Source organism: Cebus imitator, unplaced genomic scaffold (genome assembly GCF_001604975.1).
Source record: "Cebus imitator isolate Cc_AM_T3 unplaced genomic scaffold, Cebus_imitator-1.0 Scaffold135, whole genome shotgun sequence".
Lineage (NCBI taxonomy): Eukaryota > Metazoa > Chordata > Mammalia > Primates > Cebidae > Cebus > Cebus imitator.
Genome location: NW_016107450.1, coordinates 98,532 through 122,002, shown reverse-complemented (window position 1 = coordinate 122,002; position 23,471 = coordinate 98,532). Strand labels below are relative to the sequence as shown.

Sequence of the window (23,471 nt, the reverse complement as noted above, 5' to 3'; positions counted from 1 at the left end):
AAAATTTTTATTCCTGGTTAGGGAGGTGGGCTGCTACCCTTTCTTTTTCTTTAGAAAACTGTGATTGATTAAATAAAAAGTCTTACTAGTATAACAACTCTAAACCTGGGATTAAATGAAACATCTAGTTTTGCCATAAGGCTTAATGCTCTTCTTTTGTTTAGCCAAGAAAATGTTCTTAGCTGGAAAAGCAATTTGGCTCGTTCACAATTTATCAGGACCAATATCTGGACTCAGTGTTCTCTAGGTTCGTGAGTGGTAAGAGAATAGACGGCAAGGGCCGGGCGTGGTGGCTCACACCTGTAATCCAAGCACTCTGGAGGCCAAGGTGGGCGGATCACCTGAGGTTGGGAGTTCAAGACGAGAATAGACGGCAACACTGAATAGGAGTTATGAGAATAGGAGGCATGATCAGTGAGAGAGCTGCACTCACCTGCAGACACAGTCAGATGGCTTGTCAGTATCTGCTCTGAGGAACCAGGTCCCATCTCCCCACAAGGCAAATCTAGACACACTGGATTATTACAGTGGGCTTTATTGTTTTAGAAGTAGTTGGGGATCCACAGGAACACTGTTCATACAGGGATGTTTGTGAAAGCAAAGGAAGAATGAAAGCTTTCCAGATCTCAGACTGGCTGGATTCAGATCACTGTTTTGGCTGGTTTTCATTTTAAGGGGTAAGCAGTTTGCTATTCTGTGACTTTAGTAGATATCTTTTGGTGTGCACATATACAGTGTGCATTATACATATATATATATGCACAAAGCAGATGGGCAAAAAGATTTTCATGCTATTCTTCAAAGGGTCATGCTCAATATTGTGAAAAGCTTTTAAAAGTTGTTTTGAAAAGACAATCATTTTTTGTTTTTGTTTTGATTTTTTGTGGCAAGCTATACCGGAAAAGCGGCATGTCAGAAATACTTTAGGTTCTACATAGATCTCTCTCTCTCTCTCTTTTTTTTTTGTTATAAAGGTTCATTATTTATTTTACCTTTTACTGACAATGTGAAACTCAAAGAAAATGTTCTCTTTTTAAATATACAGTCATAAACTGTTCAAGGTAACCATAACAGACTAGGTGTTATTTATTAACGTATTATAAAATACTGTTGATCCAGTATGTGCTTGTCTTATTTAAAATTGGAATGTAAGACATGTTTCTGTGACCTGTTTTTTTTTTTTTCTCATTCACATTTGTAGATATTGTGTGAACTACAGTATATAATGATAACAATTAAAAGGATATTCTGTGGATGTCACATATTTTGAAATGATAGCACTACATTAGCTTTGTATCATGTTTGGATAATTCATCAACGTTCACAGTTTAAAACATTAAACATTGTGTAATTAGCAATGAGAAAAAAATCTTACTTAAATTTGGGGGTTTCCCCCCACATCTTTTTTCCGGATACATAATAATTCTGGACCCCTATTTATCTCAAAACTCTTAATATATGCAGACCAACAGGTTTTTGCATTCCTTTTAAATAACTGGTGTGACAAAGCTTGTTGTTGATCAGATTCACTGTTTCATCATATTTATTGTAATATATTTTTTGTTTTGTAAATATGTTACAACAAAATGTGATTGGTCTAAAATATTTGTAATGTATATTAAAAAGTTCAAAAATATTTGTAGAAATCGAAGTTATTTGGGTACTTCTAGGAATACGATGATGAGCTTGAATGCCACCATACACATAATTCACTTTTAAGGAAAATTATGAGGAGAGAATGTGAAAAGCATGCACCAAAATGTAATCCAACAGGATTTTTGGATTTGTACTTAATCACTCCTGCCCCAACACACACACACACACACACACACACACACACACACACACACACATAAGCACACACGATTTTGATTATGCTACATGATATATGTTGCAAAAAGAATTAGCATAGAAATCCTGGTCTGCTAGCCAGAAAATTAAAGGATTTTCAAAAATGAATTTGTATGTTGAGGCAAAGGGATTGAACCTGGAAGTCTGGGACTTTATCTTAGAAACAAAATCTCAGATATTTTAGTTCTTTAGAAACAAATGCTATAATTCAAAGGTACTTGACCCATCACCGTACTGTCTACATGTGGAAGAATGTTCAAGTTGAATCCTAATGCTGTGAATGAAACACAGTCTGTGTGGGGAATGAGCAAAAAGTTGAATTCCAATTGCTTTTTGGCCTTTTGCCTAAAATCAATATAGCATCTATTTTTATCAGCTTAATATCTGATATGTCTTCTATCTAAGAACAATATTTTAAATGGATTTTTTGGAGCAGGAAGATGGGATAGGAATTTGCCCCACCCATTCCACACATCAGCCTGGTATTGCAGTAACTCCAGAAATGGTTCACCGTGCCCCCAAGTAAAAAGACAACAACAAAAGAAAAAAGTTGAATTACAGATATAGCTATCACAGCAACAAGTCAGTCTTCCTGCTGGAAACATCTATCAAGGAAGCTAGGTCAAGCAGCAGATTTTGATTATTCTAAAGATAAATTATGATTTTTGGGAATAGTGATAAATATTGGTTTGAGATTAAAAGACTGGGTTTAAATCCTAGTTTTTCTATTTATAGACTTTTTTTTTTTAAGAGGGTCTTTCTCTGGTGCCTAGGCTGAAGTGCAATGGGTCTATCACAGCTCTCTGCAACCTCTAACTCCTGAGCTCAAGTGATCCTCTCGTCTCAGCCCTCTTGTAGCTAGGACTACAGGTGGGAACCACCATGCCTGCTTCTTTTTTTCTTTGTTTGTCTTTTTTTCTTTTTCTTTCTTTTTTTTTTTTTCCTTCGGAGAAACAGGGTCTTGCTATATTGCCCAGGATGGTCTTGAACTCCCGGTCTCAAGTGATCCTCCAGCCTCAGCCTTCCAAAGTGCTGGGGTTATAGGCATGAGCCACTATGCCAAGCCTTACAGACTCTTATATTGGACAAGTTTCTTGAACTCTCTGAGTCTTAATTTTATTACCTGTAAAATAGAATTCTAACAACCCTGCAATGGAAGAATTAAGGACTGTATATATAAACTCTTATCAAGTGGGTACTCACTAAATAGTAATTATTGTTATTGTTACTGATAGTAAATAAGACAAAGTGTTGGTGAGTATTGGAGCTGGAATTACATGGAAACCTCATATTCTCGGGCGTGGATAAACACAAGTAGGAAAAAGCAACCCAAAGTTACTTTTACCTTGGCCCTTATTCCTGATCTCCTTGGGTTTACAGAGCTCTGTCTGCATAAAATGGCAAAGAGATTCGCATTGCAGTTTCCGTAAAGGGAATAGTTATGTAAAAAGAAGTAGTTATTGAGCATTAGGAAGAAAATTAATGTTTAGGATTTCAATTAGCGTTGCATCATTCTTGCATTTAACTTATGCACTGACTTGCAAGCCTGCCCCAGTGTAGATATAACATCCTGGCATTTACCTTGTGTGCACTGCCCTAGATGCTATCATACATATGTAGATATATATATATATATTTTTTTTTCTTTTTTTCTCATTTAATTCACCCCAAGACTCTGTGAGACAGGTTTTTGTAACTGCTACCTCAGGAAGCTAAAACATGGAGAAATTTATCCAGAGCTGGAACTTGAGGCTACGTTTTTCCCCTGAGGATAGGAAGAGATGATACTGTATATGGTAACCTTAGTGATATTTGTTAACTCAGCCAATATTTTGTATAATATGCAAGATACTAATAGTTATGCAGGAGAAAATTAAATCAGCGAATGGATTTGATGCCCTGTGAAACATAAGAGGTTACTGTTATTTGTAATTACTATAAGAATTCTTGCTTCTCGGTGCATAAGATCTACTGTGGGGAACAGTGCAAGTGCTGACCATCTGACTTTAGAGTTGAACAGTTTGGGACTTGATCTCAGCTTCCCTTTTCACTGGTTACTGAGAACTTGTTTTCCTACCTGTAAGATAGAGACAATAAAACCTAGCTCATCAGTGCAAGATTATTGAATGCAAGGAGAGAATATTAAAATTCATCCCAATAAGTCCACTGTAGTCATAGGCAGCATGACAGAGGTCACAGATCTTATACATCCAAGTAACATACCAATGCCAAGTTGGGGAGAAGGATTTGGTTTTTAGGGTTTTACTTTCCGTTTCTGAAGACTCTTTTATTCTTGAGAAAATGTGGAAGGGGTAAGTGGAAGAAGAATTTTTTCAGTGCAACATCAGACAAAAGAAAAGCAGATTTTTTCAGATGGTTAAAGCCTATGGCAAAATAGCTAACTTTCCCTTTAAGGTATTTGGTAACCTGGAAAGGACAGCTGGCGTGGGCAGAAAACTTGTTCAAGACAAACACTGTCCCAACATTTTTCTAATTCCAGACTTTTAACCTGGGGCAAACACCTCAGCTTTTAGTTTCATACCACCTTCCAGTCCGTATCTTACTCCTGAGCCTAGGGTGCTCACACCAAGCTCTGCCTCTGATGTGTTGTCAGTTTGCTCTAAAATCACTTATCTTTTGTGTGACTGGAGTCAGGCTGACATGGAAGGCTCCTGCAAACCCTGTTTAGGCTCTCTGGAGACACAGTAGGTGGTTGGAAATAGAAAAGGAATGAGGGAAATTTAACCCCATAGAATATCTTCCCCATGAGAGCAGCTTAGCACTACACGAAGAAGAGAGCTAAAAACCACAGACTTCCAGGGCTTGTCTGATACGCAGGTTCCCTTGAATGCTCTAACAGGTATTAGAAATAATATGATAGGGAACCAAGCTCTTGTAGGGGAGGAAGAATCTTTTCCTTGATGTATCTTAGGTTCTTCAGCTGGGGCCCGGTGCATTAGACTGGCCAAAGACAAACAAAAGTAAAGCAAGTTTATCAACATGTGTATTGTTCATGTAGGTGACATATGGGAACACTCAGAGATGAGCAACTCAAACGTTTGTTTAGAACTTGGGCTCACACCACTGCACTCCATCCCAGGTGACAGAAACTCTATTTCAAAAAAAAAAAAAAACCCAAAAAACAGCATGTTAGCAAAGGAACAATAAATTTTTTAGAGAAATGACAAGATAAAGGACCTTGAGTCTCTAGGGGCAGCAAATTGTGGGAAGACAAATTTATGGGAGACTAGTTGCAGATAAAGGCTAGACACTAAAGTTTATCATGTAGATTCTTCTTGTGTTGTCTCCAGGCTGACAAGGGTCTACGATTGTCTCTCGTGATTAATCTTTGTCCTTCCTGATAGAGCAGGCAGGAGGTACATCTTTGCAAACTTATATCCTGCTTTTTGGCAAATAAAGGGAAGGCAGAATGCTTTTCTAGTACCCTGTACCTATTTGCTTCTTCCTAATTGTCTTCAGCTCAAAATAATCCTTAGGCCAAAGTGGCATACACTCTCAATGATCTTGAGTAGATCAAAGGCTCCAAAGCAAAGAGTACAGTGTAGTACTGGATCTCCAAGCATCCTTCTGCAGTGAGTCAGGTATTACAATGCTGTTTTCAGTGAGTGTGCCATCCATTGGTGAGGAGAAATGAGAGGAGCTAGAAAAATAAACTGACAACTAGAAAAATACACTATTGATTTAACAAATAGACATTTCTTGAGACAATAACATGCTCAATATACAATTGTGAAAAAGTAAACGGAGCAAGGTCCTGAAAAGTGATGGTGGTGAGAATTTATATATCTCAGGTACCCAGGGGAAGCTAGGTTTCCACAGACTCCTTTGTCTTTCAGTCCTTTGCAAAACTGAGGAAAAGCAAGAGAAGAGGGACCATACCTTCAGGTAGAGTGGCTGTTAGCTAGAATGAGGGGAAGTGCCCCAAAATCCAACTTCCTCCACAGAGCTGTGTGACAGGCAAGTCCTACCCTTTCTGCACCTCTTTCCTTAAATGTAAGATGAAGCATTTGGACCAGCTTTCTATGATCTTCTAGATTGCTCTTGCCAAAACAGAACTCTCCATTCCTGTGAGTAAGATAAGTACACTTCGAGGTCCCAAGGTACAAAAATAATAGCCTTTTTTTTTTTTTTAAGGTTCATCAAAGCTTCGGACACAAAAGCTTCTGTGGTCTTCGTCTCTACAACTAAACCAGGGAGTAAAGAAAAACCCCACTAATTTCAGTAAAGCGTTGCTATTAAGCAAGGCAAACCTAGGCCAATATCAAGTTATTGACGAGGGTTGTTTCCTAAGAGGCTGTCCTCTGCTGCCCCCGCCCCTCCTCTGCCACAGCCAAGTGATGGCAGACAGGCACAAGCTCTCACACAAGCACGCACATGGGGGCTCAGGGAACACAACAGTGGTTATTGAGTCAGTGTCCCTCTCCCATACACTGCAACTTTTCCCCTCCCTCCCTCTCCACCCTCTCCCCACTTTCTACAGCCCCGTTCTCAGGGAGGCTCAGGGAGGATCCCGCGCTGCATACACCGCGTTCTGAGTTGTCTCGGGGAGACTCGGCGCCTTAGGTCGGGGCGGAGCCAAGGTCCTAGCCCACAGATTGAACGGGTTTGAGGATTACCCGGAGGGCTCAAGATCTAGGAGGAGGGCCCAGGGCGCAGGGTTGGGGTTATTCTGGGAGAGCTTTGTGGGGCCAGGGTTCTTAGGGATGGAGCTGGACTCTGCGAGCTGGGGGAAGAGCACTAGGCCGGCTGAAGCGGAGTACTGAAAGGCGGGGACGAGGCGGGACCAGCAGGGGCGGTCTCCGCGAGCTAGAGGAGGAGCTCTGCATTGTCAGGGGCGCGGCTCTGAGTAGCGGGATCGGGGTCTAGAGCAGCAGGCGAGGCCTCCACGAGCTAGGGGAGGAGCTCTGTACCGTCTGGGGCGGGGCTCTGAGTAGCGGGGCGGGGTCTGAACTAGCAGGCGCGGCCCCTGAGAGCTGGGGGCGGGGTTCTTCACCAGGAGGGGCGGGGCTATTGGTGGGCGGAGTTGGGGTCTGGACCGGCAGGAGCGCCCTCTACGAGCTGGGGGCGGGGTCTGCATTGGCAGGGGCGGGGCTCTGAGTGGTGGGGGTGGGGTCTAGACCAGCAGGCGGGGTCTAGACCAGCAGGCGCGGCCTTTGCTAGCTGGGAGCGGGGCTCTGCGTGGCCGGGGCTGGCTCGGGATCTGCTGGGCCACTCCCGGTCTGGCTTGTGCCCGCTACCCGGGAGGTGGCGGGAAGCCGGAAGCAGCCGCGGCCCCAGCTCGGGAGACATGGCGGGCGTTAAAGGTACATCGCGGTCCTCGGCCCGCTCCTCTTGTGGTGGGGTCGCCACCTCAGTTCTGGAGGTGGAGGCTGGGGCTCCTGGGGCTGCGCCTTCCGTGCGCCGCTGGGGAACGGCCTTACCACCCTTCCAGTCTCTCCGAGTGGGGAGGCGATCGCCCGTTCCCTTCGTCCTTTGGGGTGCGGGTGGAGCGGCGTTTCAGGGGAGCCTCGGCCCTTTTTGCGAGGCCGCTGGCCTTCCCACCCTCCAATGGCGGCACCAGAATCCCCCCACCTCAGGCAGACCCCCGCCGTAAGCGGCGCCCTCCACCCCTCCAGGGTTTTTAAACAAGATTTCCACTTCTTGACTTGTCCACCCTAACGCCTTCCCTCGGGTGTTTTGCCCCTCCGTAGTTTCCTGTTTGTTACAAAGGACACTTTGTCTCCCGGATTCTTAGGGTTTGGAAACTTAATCCTCTTGTTCCTAATGATTTTTACACCTGGGCCGAGTTGAGCGCAGGGGGGTGTCATTGGAAAGCACCCAGAAAGGCGCTGTTTGTGGCAGTCATGGAGAGATTAGGTGTAATTTTAACACTGCTTTCTTCGGTGTTCTCTATGGTCGTCTATGGACAGAAGAAAGTCGTGTTTGGGTATGTGCTTTTTGCATGGGGCAGTTGATAAAAACACCGCTTCCTTTATCTGTATGGCTTCAGAGCAATGTGAGACGGAAAAGGTTTTTTGCAAGGCTTCCTGTTATTTTGGTAGGAAACCATTCCATTTCTAATCTATAGAATAGAGTAGCATGATTTTTTTTTTTTTTGAGACGGAGTTTCGCTCTTGTTACCCAGGCTGGAGTGCAATGGCGCATCTCGGCTCACCGCAACCTCCGCCTCCTGGGTTCAGGCAATTCTCCTGCCTCAGCCTCCTGAGTAGCTGGGATTACAGCCACGTGCCACCATGCCCAGCTAATTTTTTGTAGCTTTAGTAGAGACGGGGTTTCACCGTGTTGACCAGGATGGTCTCGATCTCTTGACCTCGTGATCCACCCGCCTCGGCCTCCCAAAGTGCTGGGATTACAGGCGTGAGCCACCGCGCCCGGCTGATTTGTTTTTATATTGGCATTTGTATCATCCTTGAAATTTGCACCCAAAGATATTCCCAGTTAACATCTGCTATAAACATGTAGATTCTATATATGCATGAGTACGACTCTGTTCACTCTGAATTTATCTGTGTGAACTGTTAGCAGCAGACATATTTTGTCATTATTTCTGGCTGACTTTTATATTCATTATCAGTTTAGTAAACATGGTTTACTTGGAGAGTGTTGACTGTGTTATTACATATCCATTTGAAACCAATGCCGAAAACAGATGAAAAGTTATGTCTCAATACTGCACATGATCAGAAACTGCCAAATCATGATCATGTTTATGTGTGAATGTGTTAGAAAATTGTGATGTAAAAAAAAAAAGGAAGTCTTAAATGGAAAAGGTCTAAGGGAAGGAAGCATTTTGCAGATTCTTCAACTTTTATTGAGGAACTACTGTATGCCAGAGACTTAGGATAAAGATAAATGAGAAGTTATTGGTAGATGACAGAGCTGGAAGTAATATTACTATGTGAGTGTTTATGATGGGCTCAGATGCTGTGGGAGAACAGAGATGGTGGGTTGGATTTTGTCCTCCAAAAAGATACGTTCAAGCTCTAATTCCCTAGTACCTGTGGATGTGATCTTATCTGGAAGTAGGGTCTTTGCAGATGTAATCAAGTTAAAATGATACCGGTTTAAGGTGGACCCTAATCCAATGACTGGTGTCCTTATAATAAGAGAAGAGGGGAATTTGGGCATGGAGACATACATGGAGAGTACCATGTGAAGATGGTGGCAGAAATTGGAGTGATGCAGCTACAAAGCCAGGAGGGCCAAAGATTGCTGGCAACCATGCTGGCAATCACTGGGTGTTAGGAAGAGGCAAGGAAGGGTGCTTCCCCACAGCCTTCAGAGGGAGTGTGGTGGCGCTGCTGACACCTTGATTTCAGAAGTCCAGCCTCTAGAACTGTCAGAAGATAAATTTCTGTTGTTCTCAGCCATCCAGTTTGTGGTACTTTGTAACAGCAGCCCTAAGAAACTGATCCAGGTGGGATTACTTTTCCCTGCTCCAGGGAGAAAGAGGACTGTTATCACAGAAGAGACTATGCTTGCACTGAATCCGAAGGGATCAATACGGCTTCACCTGGCAAGGCATGGAGCACAGGTGGAGTATATCCCAAGTGGAGAGGACAGCATGTGACAGGGGGCAGGGAGCATGAAACAACATGCCTTCTTCTCTTCAGGTACTTAAGCTACATTAGTAAGACTGGAACTTAGTGGTGAGGGTTGAAGCTGGACAGACAGTTAGGAGTAAGTCAGACCAGACCATGGTGAGCCTCCATGCCAGGACAACTTACAGGCTGTGGAAGCAACTGCAAAGCAGTGGCGGCAGTGATATATATATTTGGAAGATCACTGTCTGCTGTGTAGAGGATGGATTGGAAGAGTCACAGAGGCAGGAATGAGAGGATAAGGGCCCGCACCAGGGCCATAAGCAGAGAGTTTAACAAGCCTGGGAGATTGACATTGATTTGTTGGAAGGTGGAATGCAGTTATGGTGTCAGTCCTCTTTAGATAGGACCTTTAAGGGTAGGGATAGTGGTTCGGTTTTATACATGTTACACATGTTGAATTTGAGGTCCTTGTTGGCTGTCATGGCATAGAAGTCCAGATTGGAAGCCGGGCGCCGTGGCTCAAGCCTGTAATCCCAGCACTTTGGGAGGCCGAGGCGGGTGGATCATGAGGTCAAGAGATCGAGACCATCCTGGTCAACATGGTGAAACCCCGTCTCTACTAAAAATACAAAAAATCAGCTGGGCATGGTGGCACGTGCCTGTAATCCCAGCTACTCAGGAGGCTGAGGCAGGAGAATTGCCTGAACCCAGGAGGCGGAGGTTGCGGTGAGCCGAGATCGCGCCGTTGCACTCCAGCCTGGGTAACAAGAGTGAAACTCCGTCTCAAAAAAAAAAAAAAGAAGAAAAAAAGTCCAGATTGGAGGTGGAAGTACAGGCGTAGTTCTTTAGGACCTACTCTGGGCTGGAGCATCAGTTGTGACGGGGCCCTTGTGGTACTGGGAGCTCTGGGTTGATTGTAATTTTTCAGCAGGAATGTGTAGTATGAGATGGGGTTGGATTTTTGGTCAACTCCAACTTTAAGAGGTCCAAAGGATGTAATTCCTGAAAAGAGGAGAAAAAAAAAAAAAAAAACCAAAAGAATTAAACAGAAATATGGTTGTGAACCTTGAGAAACTGGTGTCAGAACAGAAGGAAGAGGTCTGCATTTCCTAACTTTGACAGGCCTCATGGAGGACGGAGTACTGCAGATGGTCAGAAACAGAGGAGGGGAGGAACGCCTGCTAGGAAAAGAGTATCTAATGAAATAATATGTGGAATTTGCTTTCCATCCACACATGGGAGTTTTCCATTAAAGAGTGGCATGTACTAAATGCAAAGATATGTTAAAATTGACAGTTTTTCTTTGTCCCCTAACATCTGTATACTTTCAGATGTTTTTAAAAAGCACTTTGGCATCTTCCTATGAGAGCCTCTCTAAATCTTCTCTCAAGTAAAAGGAAGCAATCAAAAATGTTCATCAGCTTAATTAGTTTAATACTGAGTATTATGGATTTTTTTCAGAAGAAAATTTGGATAATACAGTCTCCTATGCTTTTGATTTCTACCTTTATCAAAGAACATTGCTAAAATGAGAAGATACCTAGGTCAGTCAGCATCTATTTGACCACCTCCTTTTGCCAAGCACTTTCCATAGATTATCTCATTTAATTCCCGTAAGCTCAATTAGGTGGCACCATTATTTCCATTTTACTGGTGAGGAATCAGATTCAAAGGGGTTTAGCTTCTACCCAAGGTCATAAGAACAGATGGTGGCAGAGTTAAGATTTGACTCATATTTGTGACTCAGAACTCAAGATTTTTTTTAACAACCCTGATACTCTGTTTCTCAATCAGCAGCATGACAAGGGCAAATACGTTCCTACTCCTGTAGAGATTAGTGTCCAATAGATACAGGGAATAAATATTTTATTCAGTGTACACTAGTTGAAATTGTTTCCTACATAGGCATGAAAGCAATCTTCAAATACTTAAAGTACTGTGGTTTTGGGAGGCAAAATGATCAAAGGTGTATATTACAGGGAGGCAGATCTGGATTATTTAAAGGAGGGCTTTCAACATTTAGAAACCGTTGGAATTAAATGACCGGCCTTGGGTGGTAGTGAGTTTTCTTTCACTGGAGTTGTGTGGACTGACTGGCTGGCCTCTTGTGACAAATACAGAGGTAATTCATACATTAAATAGGAGTTAGGAACTGGAATTACTTGAGCCTTTGTATACCTTATGATTTTAAGGTTGCAGACATGGGTCATTGTCTTAACTAGTTTGGGCTACTGTAAGAAATATATTGTAGACTGGGTGGCTTAAACAATGACATTTAGTTTCCACAGTTCTGAAGACTGGGAAGTCCAAAATTTTGGTGCAGTCAGATCTGGTGTCTGGTGAGAGCCGGCTTCCTGGTTTGCAGGCCTGCTTTCTGCTCTCACTTGGAGACCAGAGAGAGAGGAAGAGAGAAAATGTGTGTGCTCTACTTTTCTCTTCTTATAAGGACACTCATCCCATCGTGAAGACCCCACCCTCATGACCTCACCTGAACCTAATTATCTCCCAAAGGCCCACCTCCTAATGGCATCTCACTGTGAGAGGGATGGAGCCGGGAGGGTTGCAACATGAATTTGAAAGGGACATACAGAGTGCAGTCTGTAACAGGAGTCATTTGCTAGTCAAATGCAACCTCAATAAAATGAGTAAATTGTTACATTTGCTTGAATTTGGGACCTTTTATTCTTTTCTTTTTTTTTTTTAGTAAATATTTTTATTGATAAATGATTCACACACTATAACATTAACCTTTTAAAGTGTAAGATTTCATGGTTTTTAGTATATTCAGAAGGTTGTGCAGCCATCACTACTCTCTAATTTCAGAAAATTTCATCACTCCCTCCCCCCAAAGAAACTGGATCTATTAGTAGTCACTCCCCGTTTCCCCAATCCCTCTAGCCCCTGGCGACTTCTGCTGTGGGAACTTTAACTCTCGGCTTTATTTTTTACAGCTCTTGTGGCATTATCCTTCAGTGGGGCTATTGGGCTGACTTTTCTTATGCTGGGATGTGCCTTAGAGGATTATGGGTAAGTTATCATTTCAAAAAGAACTATCCCTTTTTCTGTGTCTTTGTCACTATTAGTATGGGTGTTAGAGAGTTTGGTCAGTTTAGCACTAAGTTCTAACCAATGAGTTAGTGAAGCCCAGATTATGACACAGTCTCTTTGTGGGTCAGGTATACTTTTGCAGAAGAAAAGGCTCTGTTAAAAATTGATGTGTTTGTTCCATAAGCATTTGTTTAACACCTAGTCTGGACTAGCTGGAGACACACAAATGAAGAGACACAGTCCGGTCCTCAAAGAGTTACAGCTCTAGTTGTGAGTGAGAGACAGGCAAACAGTCTAGTCAGTAAGGTGGCAGCTGCAGTGGAGATGCCAGCCAAGTGTGCTGGAGCTCAGAGAAAGTGCAGCTGAGTTTCAGTGAGACAGTCAGGGAGGGCTGCATGGCAGAGGTGTATCTGAACCAAGACTTGGTAGATAAAAGTTTCTTAGGCTGATAAGTCAGGGGAGGACATTCCAGGCAGAGGAAATATTATACACATTTTTTTTATTCAACCATTGCTGGTTGAGTGCCTCCCATGAGCCAGCTACTGTTATGGGAACTAGGGATTAAGACATAAGAAAACAAAGGTCCTGCCCTCTCAGAGTTTCTGTTTCAGTGTGGGAGATGGACAGTAAACAACAAAAGTGTACATTCTCTCAGAAGTAGAAGTGGTAAAAAAGATAAAGGGCACAGAGGCTGGGAAGACAGTGGGCAGGGAGGGCCTTTCAGAGGAGATAAAAAATGAGAAAAAATGTCAAAAAAAATCAGGAAGCAGGTCATACAGATCTCTGGGGGAAAAAGCATTTTAGGCACCAGGAAAGCTGTATGCTAAGACCCAGAGACATGAAAGTGTATAGCCCTTTCAGGAAACCGTACATGGTACATTATGGTACAGCATAAGTTGTAGTTGAAGAGGCAAAGGAAGGGTTAGTCAAGAATGTAAGAGTCAGCATTTAAGGCTCTGTATGCCATGTAGAAGAGGTTCCATTTTATACTTCAGACAATAGGAGCTGGAAAAATATCTTGAGAATGGGTTTGGAGGAGGGAGTTAGGTTAAAATGTCATTCTTGCCATAATGTGAGACTAGATAGAGAAGTGCTGAGATTGCAGTCAGGGAGAATAGTAAGGGACTGCTGTCATAAAGCAAGCAAAATTGAAGGCTGGGCAGTGGGAATAGAAAGAAAAGGAGAGTGAGTTAGGAAGCCAAACCAACCAACAGGTTTTGTTCATTGATGTCAGGGTTCAAAAAGGGGAGAGAGTTCTTTGATATCTCCCAGGTGATTGGCTTGAATGACCAGATAGAAGATGATGTGATTAGGTGGGGCACAGCAGGGCACGGCGGCTCATGCCTGTAATTCTAGCACTTTGGGAGGCTGAGGCAGGCGGATCATGAGTTCAAGAAATCGAGACAATTCTGGCCAACATGGTGAAACCTCATCTCTACTAAAAATACAAAAAATTAGCTGGGTGTGGTGGTATGTACCTGTAGTCCCAGCTACTTGGGAGGCTGAGGCAGAAGAATTGCTTGAACCCGGGAGGCGGAAGTTGCAGTGAGCTGAGATTGTGCCACTGCACTCCAGCCTGGTGACAGAGTAAGACTCTGTCCCACCCCCACCCCCCAAAAAGAAGATGATATAATTAAGTGAGGCCAACTGAAGTGAGTTATTATGATATTGATGAATTCACATCTATCACCCCAGTCCTGGCGAACAATTACAGAAATTGTTTAAACCCAAGAAGGATCCAAATATAAGCAATCATTTATAATTGTTCGGAGTCTTCACAGCAATTACCTTATTATAGCTTTAGGAATGTCATAAGGTATTATTATTCTCATTTCTTGCTGGGAGACTGAAGCCCAGAGTAGTTGAAGACTTACCCAGATTGCACAGCAATAAGTGACAGAGGCCAGATACAGTGGCTCATGTCTATAATCCCAGCACTTTGGGAGGCAGAGGTAGGAGGACTACTTGAAGCCAGGAGTTTGAGACCAGTCTGGGCAACAAAGTGAGACCCCATTCTACAAAGAAACTAAAAAAAAATTAGCCAGGCATGGTGATGTGTGCCTGTAGTCCCAGCTGCTTGGGAGGCTGAGGTGGGAAGATTGGTTGAACCCTGGGGTTGGAGGCTGCAGTGAGCTGTGATCGCACCACTGCACTTTAGCCTGGGCAACAGAGCGAGACTCTGCCTCTTAAATAANAAAAAAAAAAAAAAAAAAAAAAAAAAAAAAAAAAAAAAAAGGCAGACATGGAAATGGAACTCATGTTCTGACTCTCTCGACCAAACGTTTTTCTGTTATTCCACAGCCAACTCTAAATCTAGGAGTTTTAATTCTCTGTGATATACTGTGTCTTTGTAAGGTAAGAAAATGACCCATTATTGCTACTACAAAGAAGTTTATTTTCTATCTTTATTTAATTTTTTGATTTTTAGAGACACCACCACACCTAGCTGATTTTTTAAAAAAGTTTTTGTAGAGATGGAGTCTCTCTGTGTTGCTCAGGCTGGTCTTGAAATTTTGGCCTTAAGTCATCCTCCTGCCTTGGCCTCCCAAAGCTGTTCACTATCTTAATTATAGTGAACCAGGATTATCATCTATACTGGAAGTCAACAAACTGCCACATATGGCCTGCTACGTGTTTTTGTAATAAAGGTTTTATTGAAATACAGCCATGCTCGTTTGTTTATGAATTATCTTTGGCTGCTTTTGTATTGCTCTGCCAGTTATCCTTGGCAGAGTTGAGTAGTTGAGACATAGTCTTTATAACTTGAAAACTTTTTCTGTAAGGGCCAAAGATTGCTTGTTCATGTACAAGCAATCCTGTTTATAGACGAAATATAAATATTAACTATATACATGTTTACTGATTTGTATGAGTTAGTATTTACATTTTGTCTATAAACAAGATTGCTTGTACATGAACATTTCTCTTAGTTGGATATTGGTGGCTTACTATGAATGGAAACATAGAGTCAGATTGTTTTTCAGAAAACTGTCACTGTATTTCAGGAAGAATTAAGAGTTCTTAACTGCGGATATGTCAGGTGACAGCTGTTTCTGTTCCACACCCCTTCCCTTCTTGTATCTCCTTGCTCACTGTTAAAAGAAGGGCTTTGAACTGGAGAATGTCTCAGGGCCCCTTCCCACAATATTGTTTGGTGATTCTTGAAACATACCGTCATTCTTCTAGTTTAAAATTAGGAGTCTGAATCCACTGTTTCCATCCTGAGTCCTCTTGAAGGACACATTCCCTTCTTGCCTTTTGGTTACCTAGATCAATGGCTGGAATGGGAGGCTTTCATTAGTGTAGCTTCATCCCAGTTCCTGCTTGTAGGTGTTGTCTGGGTGTATCTGTGTGATCACAGTATTGTGGTGAAATGAATTATTGTGGTGTGTGTGTGTGTATATATATATATATATATATATATATATATATATATAAAATGAGCAGAGACTTTTTTTTCTTAAGAAATGAAGCATAATGAATGTTTGATGGCAAAAAAAAGATTATTTTGGAAGTATTTATAGAGAAACTACTGCTGTAAACCAGATGGCAATTTTTGTTTTATAACTACAAAACGTTGAAATTTGGGAAGAAAACTGTTTTGTTTTGCTTTTGCCTTACACTGTTACTTGTGAGCTCTTATACTGAAGATTAGAGTACATCTAAAATTTTTACTAGTGAGCATATTTATTTTCATGTCTTCCATACTTAAAATTTGTTATTTTATTCATTTAACAAGTACATGATTCTAGGCCCTGGAGATAAATGGCGATTGACCAAGAGTGATCTATCGAAGGGAAATAAGTGTTGTGCAGGAAGTTAAAAGAGGGTGGTGTGTTTGAGGGTGACCTAGGGTACTTTAGAATAGATGGCCAGGAAAAGCCGCTTTTAGAAAGGAATTTGTCAGTTTTGATCACATGGTATGAAGGAGTCAGCCAACGAAAAGATGGGGAAGGACATTGCAAGCAGGGGGCACAGCTAGTGCAAAGGCTCCAGGATAACAGCTGTGAGCTCAGAGTGTTCAAGGAACAAAGAAGGCTGGTGTGGCTACAGATTAAGCAAATGAAGGGAAAATAGTACAAAATGAATGGAAGAAGTAGATAATACCAGACCATGTAAGGCTTTGTAGGTTAGGGCAAGGAAGTTGGGGTTTATTCTAAGCCCTTAAAAGGTTTCAAGGATGCATGCACTCATAGGATCTTTACCAAATTAGCTTTTGCAAGACACTGCACTATGTTCTATAGGGAAAGCAGAAATGACCAAGTTAAAATTCTGTCTCTAAAGAAACTGCAGCTCAGTAGTACAGAAAACAGTAAAGTTTCTAGAGTATATGTTATATAGTAGTTTCTTAATACAAGATAAGCTACCTATATATTAATGAACTAGTAATTTTAAAATTATCACTACTTATCTATCTCTGGTAGAAATCATCTTATGTTCTAATATTCACAACTAATTATTTTTTTGACCTACACATTGAAAATAGCAATGATTTTGAAATAGTAGTATGTCTTTTATTTAAAGTGTAACTATGACTTTTCTTTTTGGGTTTTGCCTGGGTTCAACTGACAGCGTTTACTGGCCCTTATTCGTCCTGATTTTCCACGCCATCTCCCCCATCCCTCATTTCATTGCCAAAAGAGTCACATATGACTCTGATGCAACCAGTAGTGCCTGTCGGGAACTGGCATATTTCTTCACTACTGGAATTGTTGTTTCTGCCTTTGGATTTCCTGTTATTCTTGCTCGTGTAGCTGTGGTAAGTTTTGTTTTCTTTGTTTTGCTCTACTGTTGCTGAGTTTACTTCAGAGGCCTGTGTCTGGGACCTCTATTTCATTTTCATTGCTTAGACTTTATACTTAAGGCCACGTATTTTTAGTTCCTCTGTTCCTCTACTTTAGACCTACCTATCAGTAGCTTGGTCATGTTTTCAGAATGCTTTATTTCTCTTACAAGTTTTAGCCAGACTATATGAGTTCTTATTTTTCTACTTTAAGCTATTCTCTGGAATCGTTCTTAAATTCCTGCCTCTTAAATCTTACAGTAATCCACAGATACTATGCTAGCAATACTTTTCTAGTTACAAGATAAAAATATTTCAAATTCTTCTTCTGCAAATGGGATTATAGACTCAACTCTCAACTCAGTATAATAGGTATACGTTGAAGGACAACTATGTAGCTTCCAGAAAATGCAGTGAATAAGATGACATCTTCACTTCCAAGATAAAAACTTTCATTTTGTCTCCAAAGTACATATTGTAGGTATAATTTATTCAATTATTTGATGTTCACTGTCTTTCCTACTATTTGATTTTATTCCCCCCCCAATTACATTCTATTTCAATCTTATGAAACTCTTATTTGAGGCATTGAATATCAGATAAGTACAAGTCTTATTTATTCATTCAGTAAATATCTTTGGAACAACTGCTATTTGTAGAACATCAGAAGAAGAGATATGTACTGTCTCTGCTCCTAAGAAACACAGAAACTAGCTTGCTGGGTAAGGAGACTGTAAGTGTACTATGTGAGACAGTTGAAACATGATCAGAATGCCACCACAACACAAAGGGGCACCAAGAAGAGAGAAATTCCGACTGGCATTTGATACGGGCCTCTAAGGATAAATAGCATTTGTATTGAAGTAGGATGGCTGTTACATGGAATGGCATTCAAGTGTAAGAATGCAATATATGGAATAAAGAAGAGTCCAGTGTGGTAGAGCTAAAAGAAAGTTGTTTAGATTAAGGCTGAAGAGTTTGTGAAACCTGATTAGCTAGGGTCTTGAACCCCATGTCAGTTTGAACTTTATCTAGATGATGGGGAAGGATGGAAGGTTTTTGAATACAACAAGATTGTCATGACTTTATTCTTTTTGTGCTTTAAACCAGCACTTCTTAAGCACTGCAGTAAATATTTATATTTTTTCCTTTTAATACTGCCGTCATGTTTTGTGAATAAACTTGCATTGACGTTTTTATTGGTTAAAGTAAAACAAACAAAAAAAATGCCCACTAGAGGGTACTCTCACCCCCAAATGTGCTTCTATAAAACCATCTGCAAATCATCTACCAAGCTGGAAAACAGTTTTCACTTGTATGAAGACTATTATTTAAAGTCTTTTCTTGCCTAGAAAAGAAATAAACAAATCCATAACTCTCCAATTTTTATTTTCCATGACAGAAGTTGATGTGTGCAGAAGTTGATGTATGCAGAACTTTCAGTACCCAATATTGTAATTGCACCATTTATAATCTTACCACTTGAGCTCTACTTAAGGCAATCATTGTCAATTAAAAACAAGTAGAAAAATATGTCTAACTGGGAAAATGTTAAGGATGATATCAGACTTAATTAACAAGCATCACAGAAGTAATTAGACTAATTACTGAACAGTACATTGTCTCCTGCCTGTTACATTATTAAGCCTTTTAGCAGCTTTGTGTAATATTTCATTGGATGTTTCTAATGCAGAAAATAATAGAGATTGCAAAGAGTACAATATGAAGGAAGTAAAGATTTAATCCTTCTTTTCTTGTCTTTCAGATCAAATGGGGAGCTTGTGGCCTTGTGTTAGCAGGCAATGCAGTCATTTTCCTTACAATTCAAGGGTTTTTCCTTATATTTGGAAGAGGAGATGATTTTAGCTGGGAGCAGTGGTAGCACTTTATTCTGATAATTGTGCATTGAATTTCTTAGAACTCATACTATATGTATACGTGTGCACATGCTGCATTTTACTATGAAATTTAATATGCTGGGTTTTTTAATATCTTTATATCATGTTCACTTTAAGGAAGGCTTCATAAGTAAAAGTTGAGTTTTATTCTCAGCAAATAGACCTCTCAAATTTAGATTATGTTACTCAAGTAATATTACTTGTTTGGCTGTTCATCTAGTCATGGTGCTTTCGAAAATATATTAGCAAAACCTCGTAGACAGCTGCTCCCTTCTACAGTGCATCTAAACCTTTTGCCTGGGGATGTGCTTGGAGAGGCAGATAACACCAAAGCAGGTCTCTATGGCCCACGAAGGCAGGGGTGGATCCCTCTTTGTGTTGTAGCCCCATATTCTTCAAAGTGTGGCCCACAGACCAAGAGCATTGACATTTCCTAGGACCTTATTAGAAACGCAGGATCTGAAGCCCTACTCTGGATCCAGGGCATTTTGATGAGATCCATAGGAGTTGTATGCACATTAAAATTGGAGAAGCATCATCATAGAGAAGTAAACATCTAACCCAACTTCCTTACCTTCTCAGTTGCTAAACGACTTAACCTCTCTGGGTGTTCCTGCTCATTTGTAAATAATAATAATAATAAAGTCTCACCTGCCGTCATGCTGAGGACAAGTTCAAATGTTCAAGCCTATAATATTTAGGCTGTTCCTCAAATTCGTGAAAAGTGTTCTCAGAATTGGGCGCTAGTCAGAGGGTACAAAGCCTTAGGAGGAATAAGTGTGATTTTATTTTTTTTTTTAAGATCAGTCACATAGCATACTAAATTTGGGAATAATTCAATATACATTTCAATATTGCTAAGAGTAAATTTCTAATGTTCTCATTACAAAAAAGTTAAATCTGAGGTCATGATACGTTAGTGTAATCATTTCATCTTATATTCAAAAATCATAACGCTATTTTGTACCCTATAAATATATACAATAGTTTGTCAATATAAAAATAAGTTAAAAAACAAAACATACCCCTTGATCCCAAAAAAGTTCTCAATGGGGAACAGATATATCTTCTTATCTGAAAGGCAGTGCTGGGGGAAGAGCTCCACTGGGATGCGGGCAGGGAGGCTGGGCTGGAGCCAGCCCCTGCATTGGCAGGAGTGGGAGAAGAGATGGGTAACTCTTTTACATTTCCCTTATGATCTGGCACTTCTCCCCAGCTCCTTCCCTCTGCCTCCCACCCCTACTCCTCAACAGTTCTTGTTTGCTCTGACCTACAGCTCTGGCTCCTTCCTGAATGGATATAGGAGCCATGTAAGCACGCAGTGGGTGAGCTGCTTAATTTCATTACATGTTGATGTACTCTGTCTTACATCCTGTAGGTCTTTTACATATAACTTTATGCCACCCTTAAATGAATCATGGGGTATACATGTCATGTTGAATCCTGTAATCACAGTTTTCCCAGCTTACCTTTTTGTCTAAGATCTATTGAGAAAGGGAAATACGGGAAAGAGAACCATCTGATCAGAATACCACCAGTAGTCTTTAAGCATTGTTAAAGTGTGAAACTGAAATACATTCAAAACACTTAAACTTTGAGGCTTGTGATCTGAGTAATTAGCTGGTATGATGTTGGGACCACAAGATAGAAAGTAATAACTAAAGGGTTAATCTGCAATGTTATTTTTTGGCCTTGTGTATGATTTTATGTTTTGAATGTGCTGTGTACATGTAGAATTGTTAAAGTTGTTATTTCCAATATTTATATTAGAAAAATTACTTAGATATTTTATAATTTTAACCAGCATTTTTAATAATGGCACTTGCATTTATTGTATTGTAATAAATTTCACTTTTAACTTTAAAAGTTTAACTTTAAAAGTTTTTGTTGTGATGTTGCCTTGCTTGAAAGGATAACAAAAGCGAGAGAATTTCTTAATGTTTTGAAGTGGGCAGTTTTGAGCAATAATCTGTCCTGCAATAGAACAATAGCAGTAAGTTTTAGGATACCATTTCGAATGTCTAGTTGGTGTATAATAGCTTTTCTTTCTAAGATGGCAATAGTGATTCATTTCTACTGCATTTTGCAAAAGTGTTTTTGTTGCTTATGTACATTTTCAATAACCAAGGTAGCCTTCATATGTAGCCTTAAAGCATTACCTCTTGATTGTATCTTTAGACTGATATAAAGTACTTGCATATAGAGTATTTGAAGTGATAGATTACTAGATTTGCTCTATGTCTGAAAAGAGAGCTATTTATTCCTTAGTGCCTAAATATCATTTAAATAGTAAGTATCAATAGGAAATACTGCTATATCTGAATGTATAATACAAATGTTTCATCATGGTGACACAAATGTTAGGCATTTTTCCTCATAAAAGGCTTTTTTAAATATCGTAGAATATATTTGGAGATTCAGAGCATGGTGTCTATAGTCTAAAACTGAGAGTCCACTTCCGAAATGGCCCACGAGTAAATAATCTTATGAAGGGATTCTTTATTATGTTTCAAACAAGTGACTTACAAGCAGACTTTGAGACACCTTTCCAAGCAGACTTTGAGACACATTTCCACAGAAACAATACCATGAATTGGTGATTGAGTTCCCAGGCCAATCCTCCATTGGCAGGTTCAACTCTAATATACCTGACCTGTGATACTGAAGATGCCTGCCTGAGTTTTGTGTCTCTGAGACAGGATAGTGTGAGCAGTCTGGAGGAAGGACAGTGCAACTTTCCACCCCTTTTCCTAAGAACAAGGCCTTTCTCCTTTTAGTTTTTCCCCTCATTTTTGCCTCCTAATGCCCTTGAGGTCCAGGTACACTCCTGGGAGTTTTGCTCACCCCTCCCAACTGAGAGCCTTCCCATGGGCCTCCATCCTCCCTCCTGAGGTTCTTCATATTCCAGAGTCACCCAACCTTCTCCCATTAGTCAGTTCTCTAAGCACAGCTGATGTCATGTGGTGCTGAGAAGAAAGCAGATCACATTTCATCACAGATACAATGAATGCCTTGTGATTATCTTCTCCACATCTGAAACTCTGATTGACGCCTGCATTGGACCGACTGCCATGCCCACGACTGCTGCACCTGCATTTTTAGAGAATGGCTGATAACCCACTGATTTTCATTCACAGAGAATGGGAGAATGGAATGAAAAAACATCCCAGCAGCTTATAGAAGGTTAGCAATATTTTGGGACAGGGACAGTTCTACCATATCTCATCTCTTCCTCAGGAAGATTTCTGAGTTGGTCTTGCTTTTCATAGTTGTTTCTTTTCTTCCACTTAGGAATCCACAGATTTTTCTTACAGTACTAAGGAGTCTTTACCTCTGAGGTATCTCCTCAATGAATACACTTTTCAAGGCTGAAATGGTTCATTATGTTAATAACCTTTTTTACGTTCTCAGGGAAATGCTTAGGTGGTGTCACAAAAATGTGCCTTTTCAAAGTTTGCAAAATTGGATTTTGTATCCTGATAGAACCAAAATATTTATGAGGATGCTAGCATTTCTAAGCATAGTAATTATTTCACAACTGAAAAATACCATTTCTCTAGTAGATAAATATTAGTTGTGCACTTTAATTCTTTTTCCATTTTGTCTCATGAAATACCTTGTTACAAAATCCTAGTGAGTAATAGCTCATAAGTGATAATCTTTCAAATAGCCATGCTACCAGCATACCACAGTGATACGTGTAACCCCAAATGTGATGTGATTGATAGGACAATTACTTTGTAAATAAAACTCGTTATTTACATGTTTAACAAAGGCTTTTATGTACATTATTAAATGAAAAATTTTATGTTTTACTTTGTGGTGCATTACATTTGGAAAAAAGATCCGCAAGTTAGTTTTCCCAGTGTTTTTGTCTGCATAATCTTAATGTGAATCTGACCAGTTTGAGGCCCATACTTACTGTAGTTGAAGAGATGCAGTCCAGGAATGTTGTGCTGACTGGAAAGAATCCAGGCCTTGACTACAACTTTGCTGTGGCAGATGCTCCCTGTGGTGGACGTGGAAGATTGGAAAAGCTGTATTGGAAAAGAGAAAAAACCTGACACCTTAAGAAAAGTGCTCTACAGATTTTGAAGCGTCTTTTTGTACAATACAGAAAATAATGCACTAATGGAAAATAGTCTTGAAGGAATAATACATCCTCCTTACGCAGAAAACATTTGGGAAAGAGCTGATTTTTTACAAGTGGATTTAGGCAGCCAGATTGTAAAGAAATCAAGCTAGTCATTTCTTTGTGTTGCCAAGTAAGTGTAACATTAAACTTTTAACAGAAATATAAATAAAAATTTGATAATAACCAACATA

At 40.5% G+C, this 23,471-nt stretch overlaps 1 protein-coding gene, 2 long non-coding RNA genes and 1 other non-coding gene across 4 annotated transcripts; 3 read left to right on the top strand and 1 right to left on the bottom strand.

Annotated features, from left to right (window-relative positions):
- Nucleotides 1–6: 6 nt before the first annotated feature.
- Nucleotides 7–1,636, top strand: LOC108313222. The gene is made up of 2 exons (XR_001828985.1): nucleotides 7–258; nucleotides 347–1,636. It is a non-coding gene; the product is annotated as an uncharacterized LOC108313222 (long non-coding RNA).
- A 540-nt stretch (nucleotides 1,637–2,176) lies between these two features.
- LOC119473158 lies at nucleotides 2,177–2,367 on the top strand. Its single transcript, XR_005202354.1, has one exon. It is a non-coding gene; the product is annotated as a U2 spliceosomal RNA (small nuclear RNA).
- Nucleotides 2,368–5,001: 2,634 nt separating this feature from the next.
- LOC119473138 lies at nucleotides 5,002–6,628 on the bottom strand. The gene is made up of 3 exons (XR_005202331.1): nucleotides 6,489–6,628; nucleotides 5,752–5,937; nucleotides 5,002–5,512 (listed from the first exon to the last, which is right to left on the bottom strand). It is a non-coding gene; the product is annotated as an uncharacterized LOC119473138 (long non-coding RNA).
- Nucleotides 6,629–7,017: 389 nt separating this feature from the next.
- Nucleotides 7,018–22,915, top strand: LEPROT. The gene is made up of 4 exons (XM_017541519.2): nucleotides 7,018–7,175; nucleotides 12,368–12,443; nucleotides 17,037–17,223; nucleotides 19,013–22,915. Exons 1-4 carry the CDS (start codon nucleotides 7,160–7,162, stop codon nucleotides 19,127–19,129), a joined length of 396 nt encoding a protein of 131 aa, XP_017397008.1. The 5' UTR covers nucleotides 7,018–7,159; the 3' UTR covers nucleotides 19,130–22,915.
- Nucleotides 22,916–23,471: the final 556 nt, after the last annotated feature.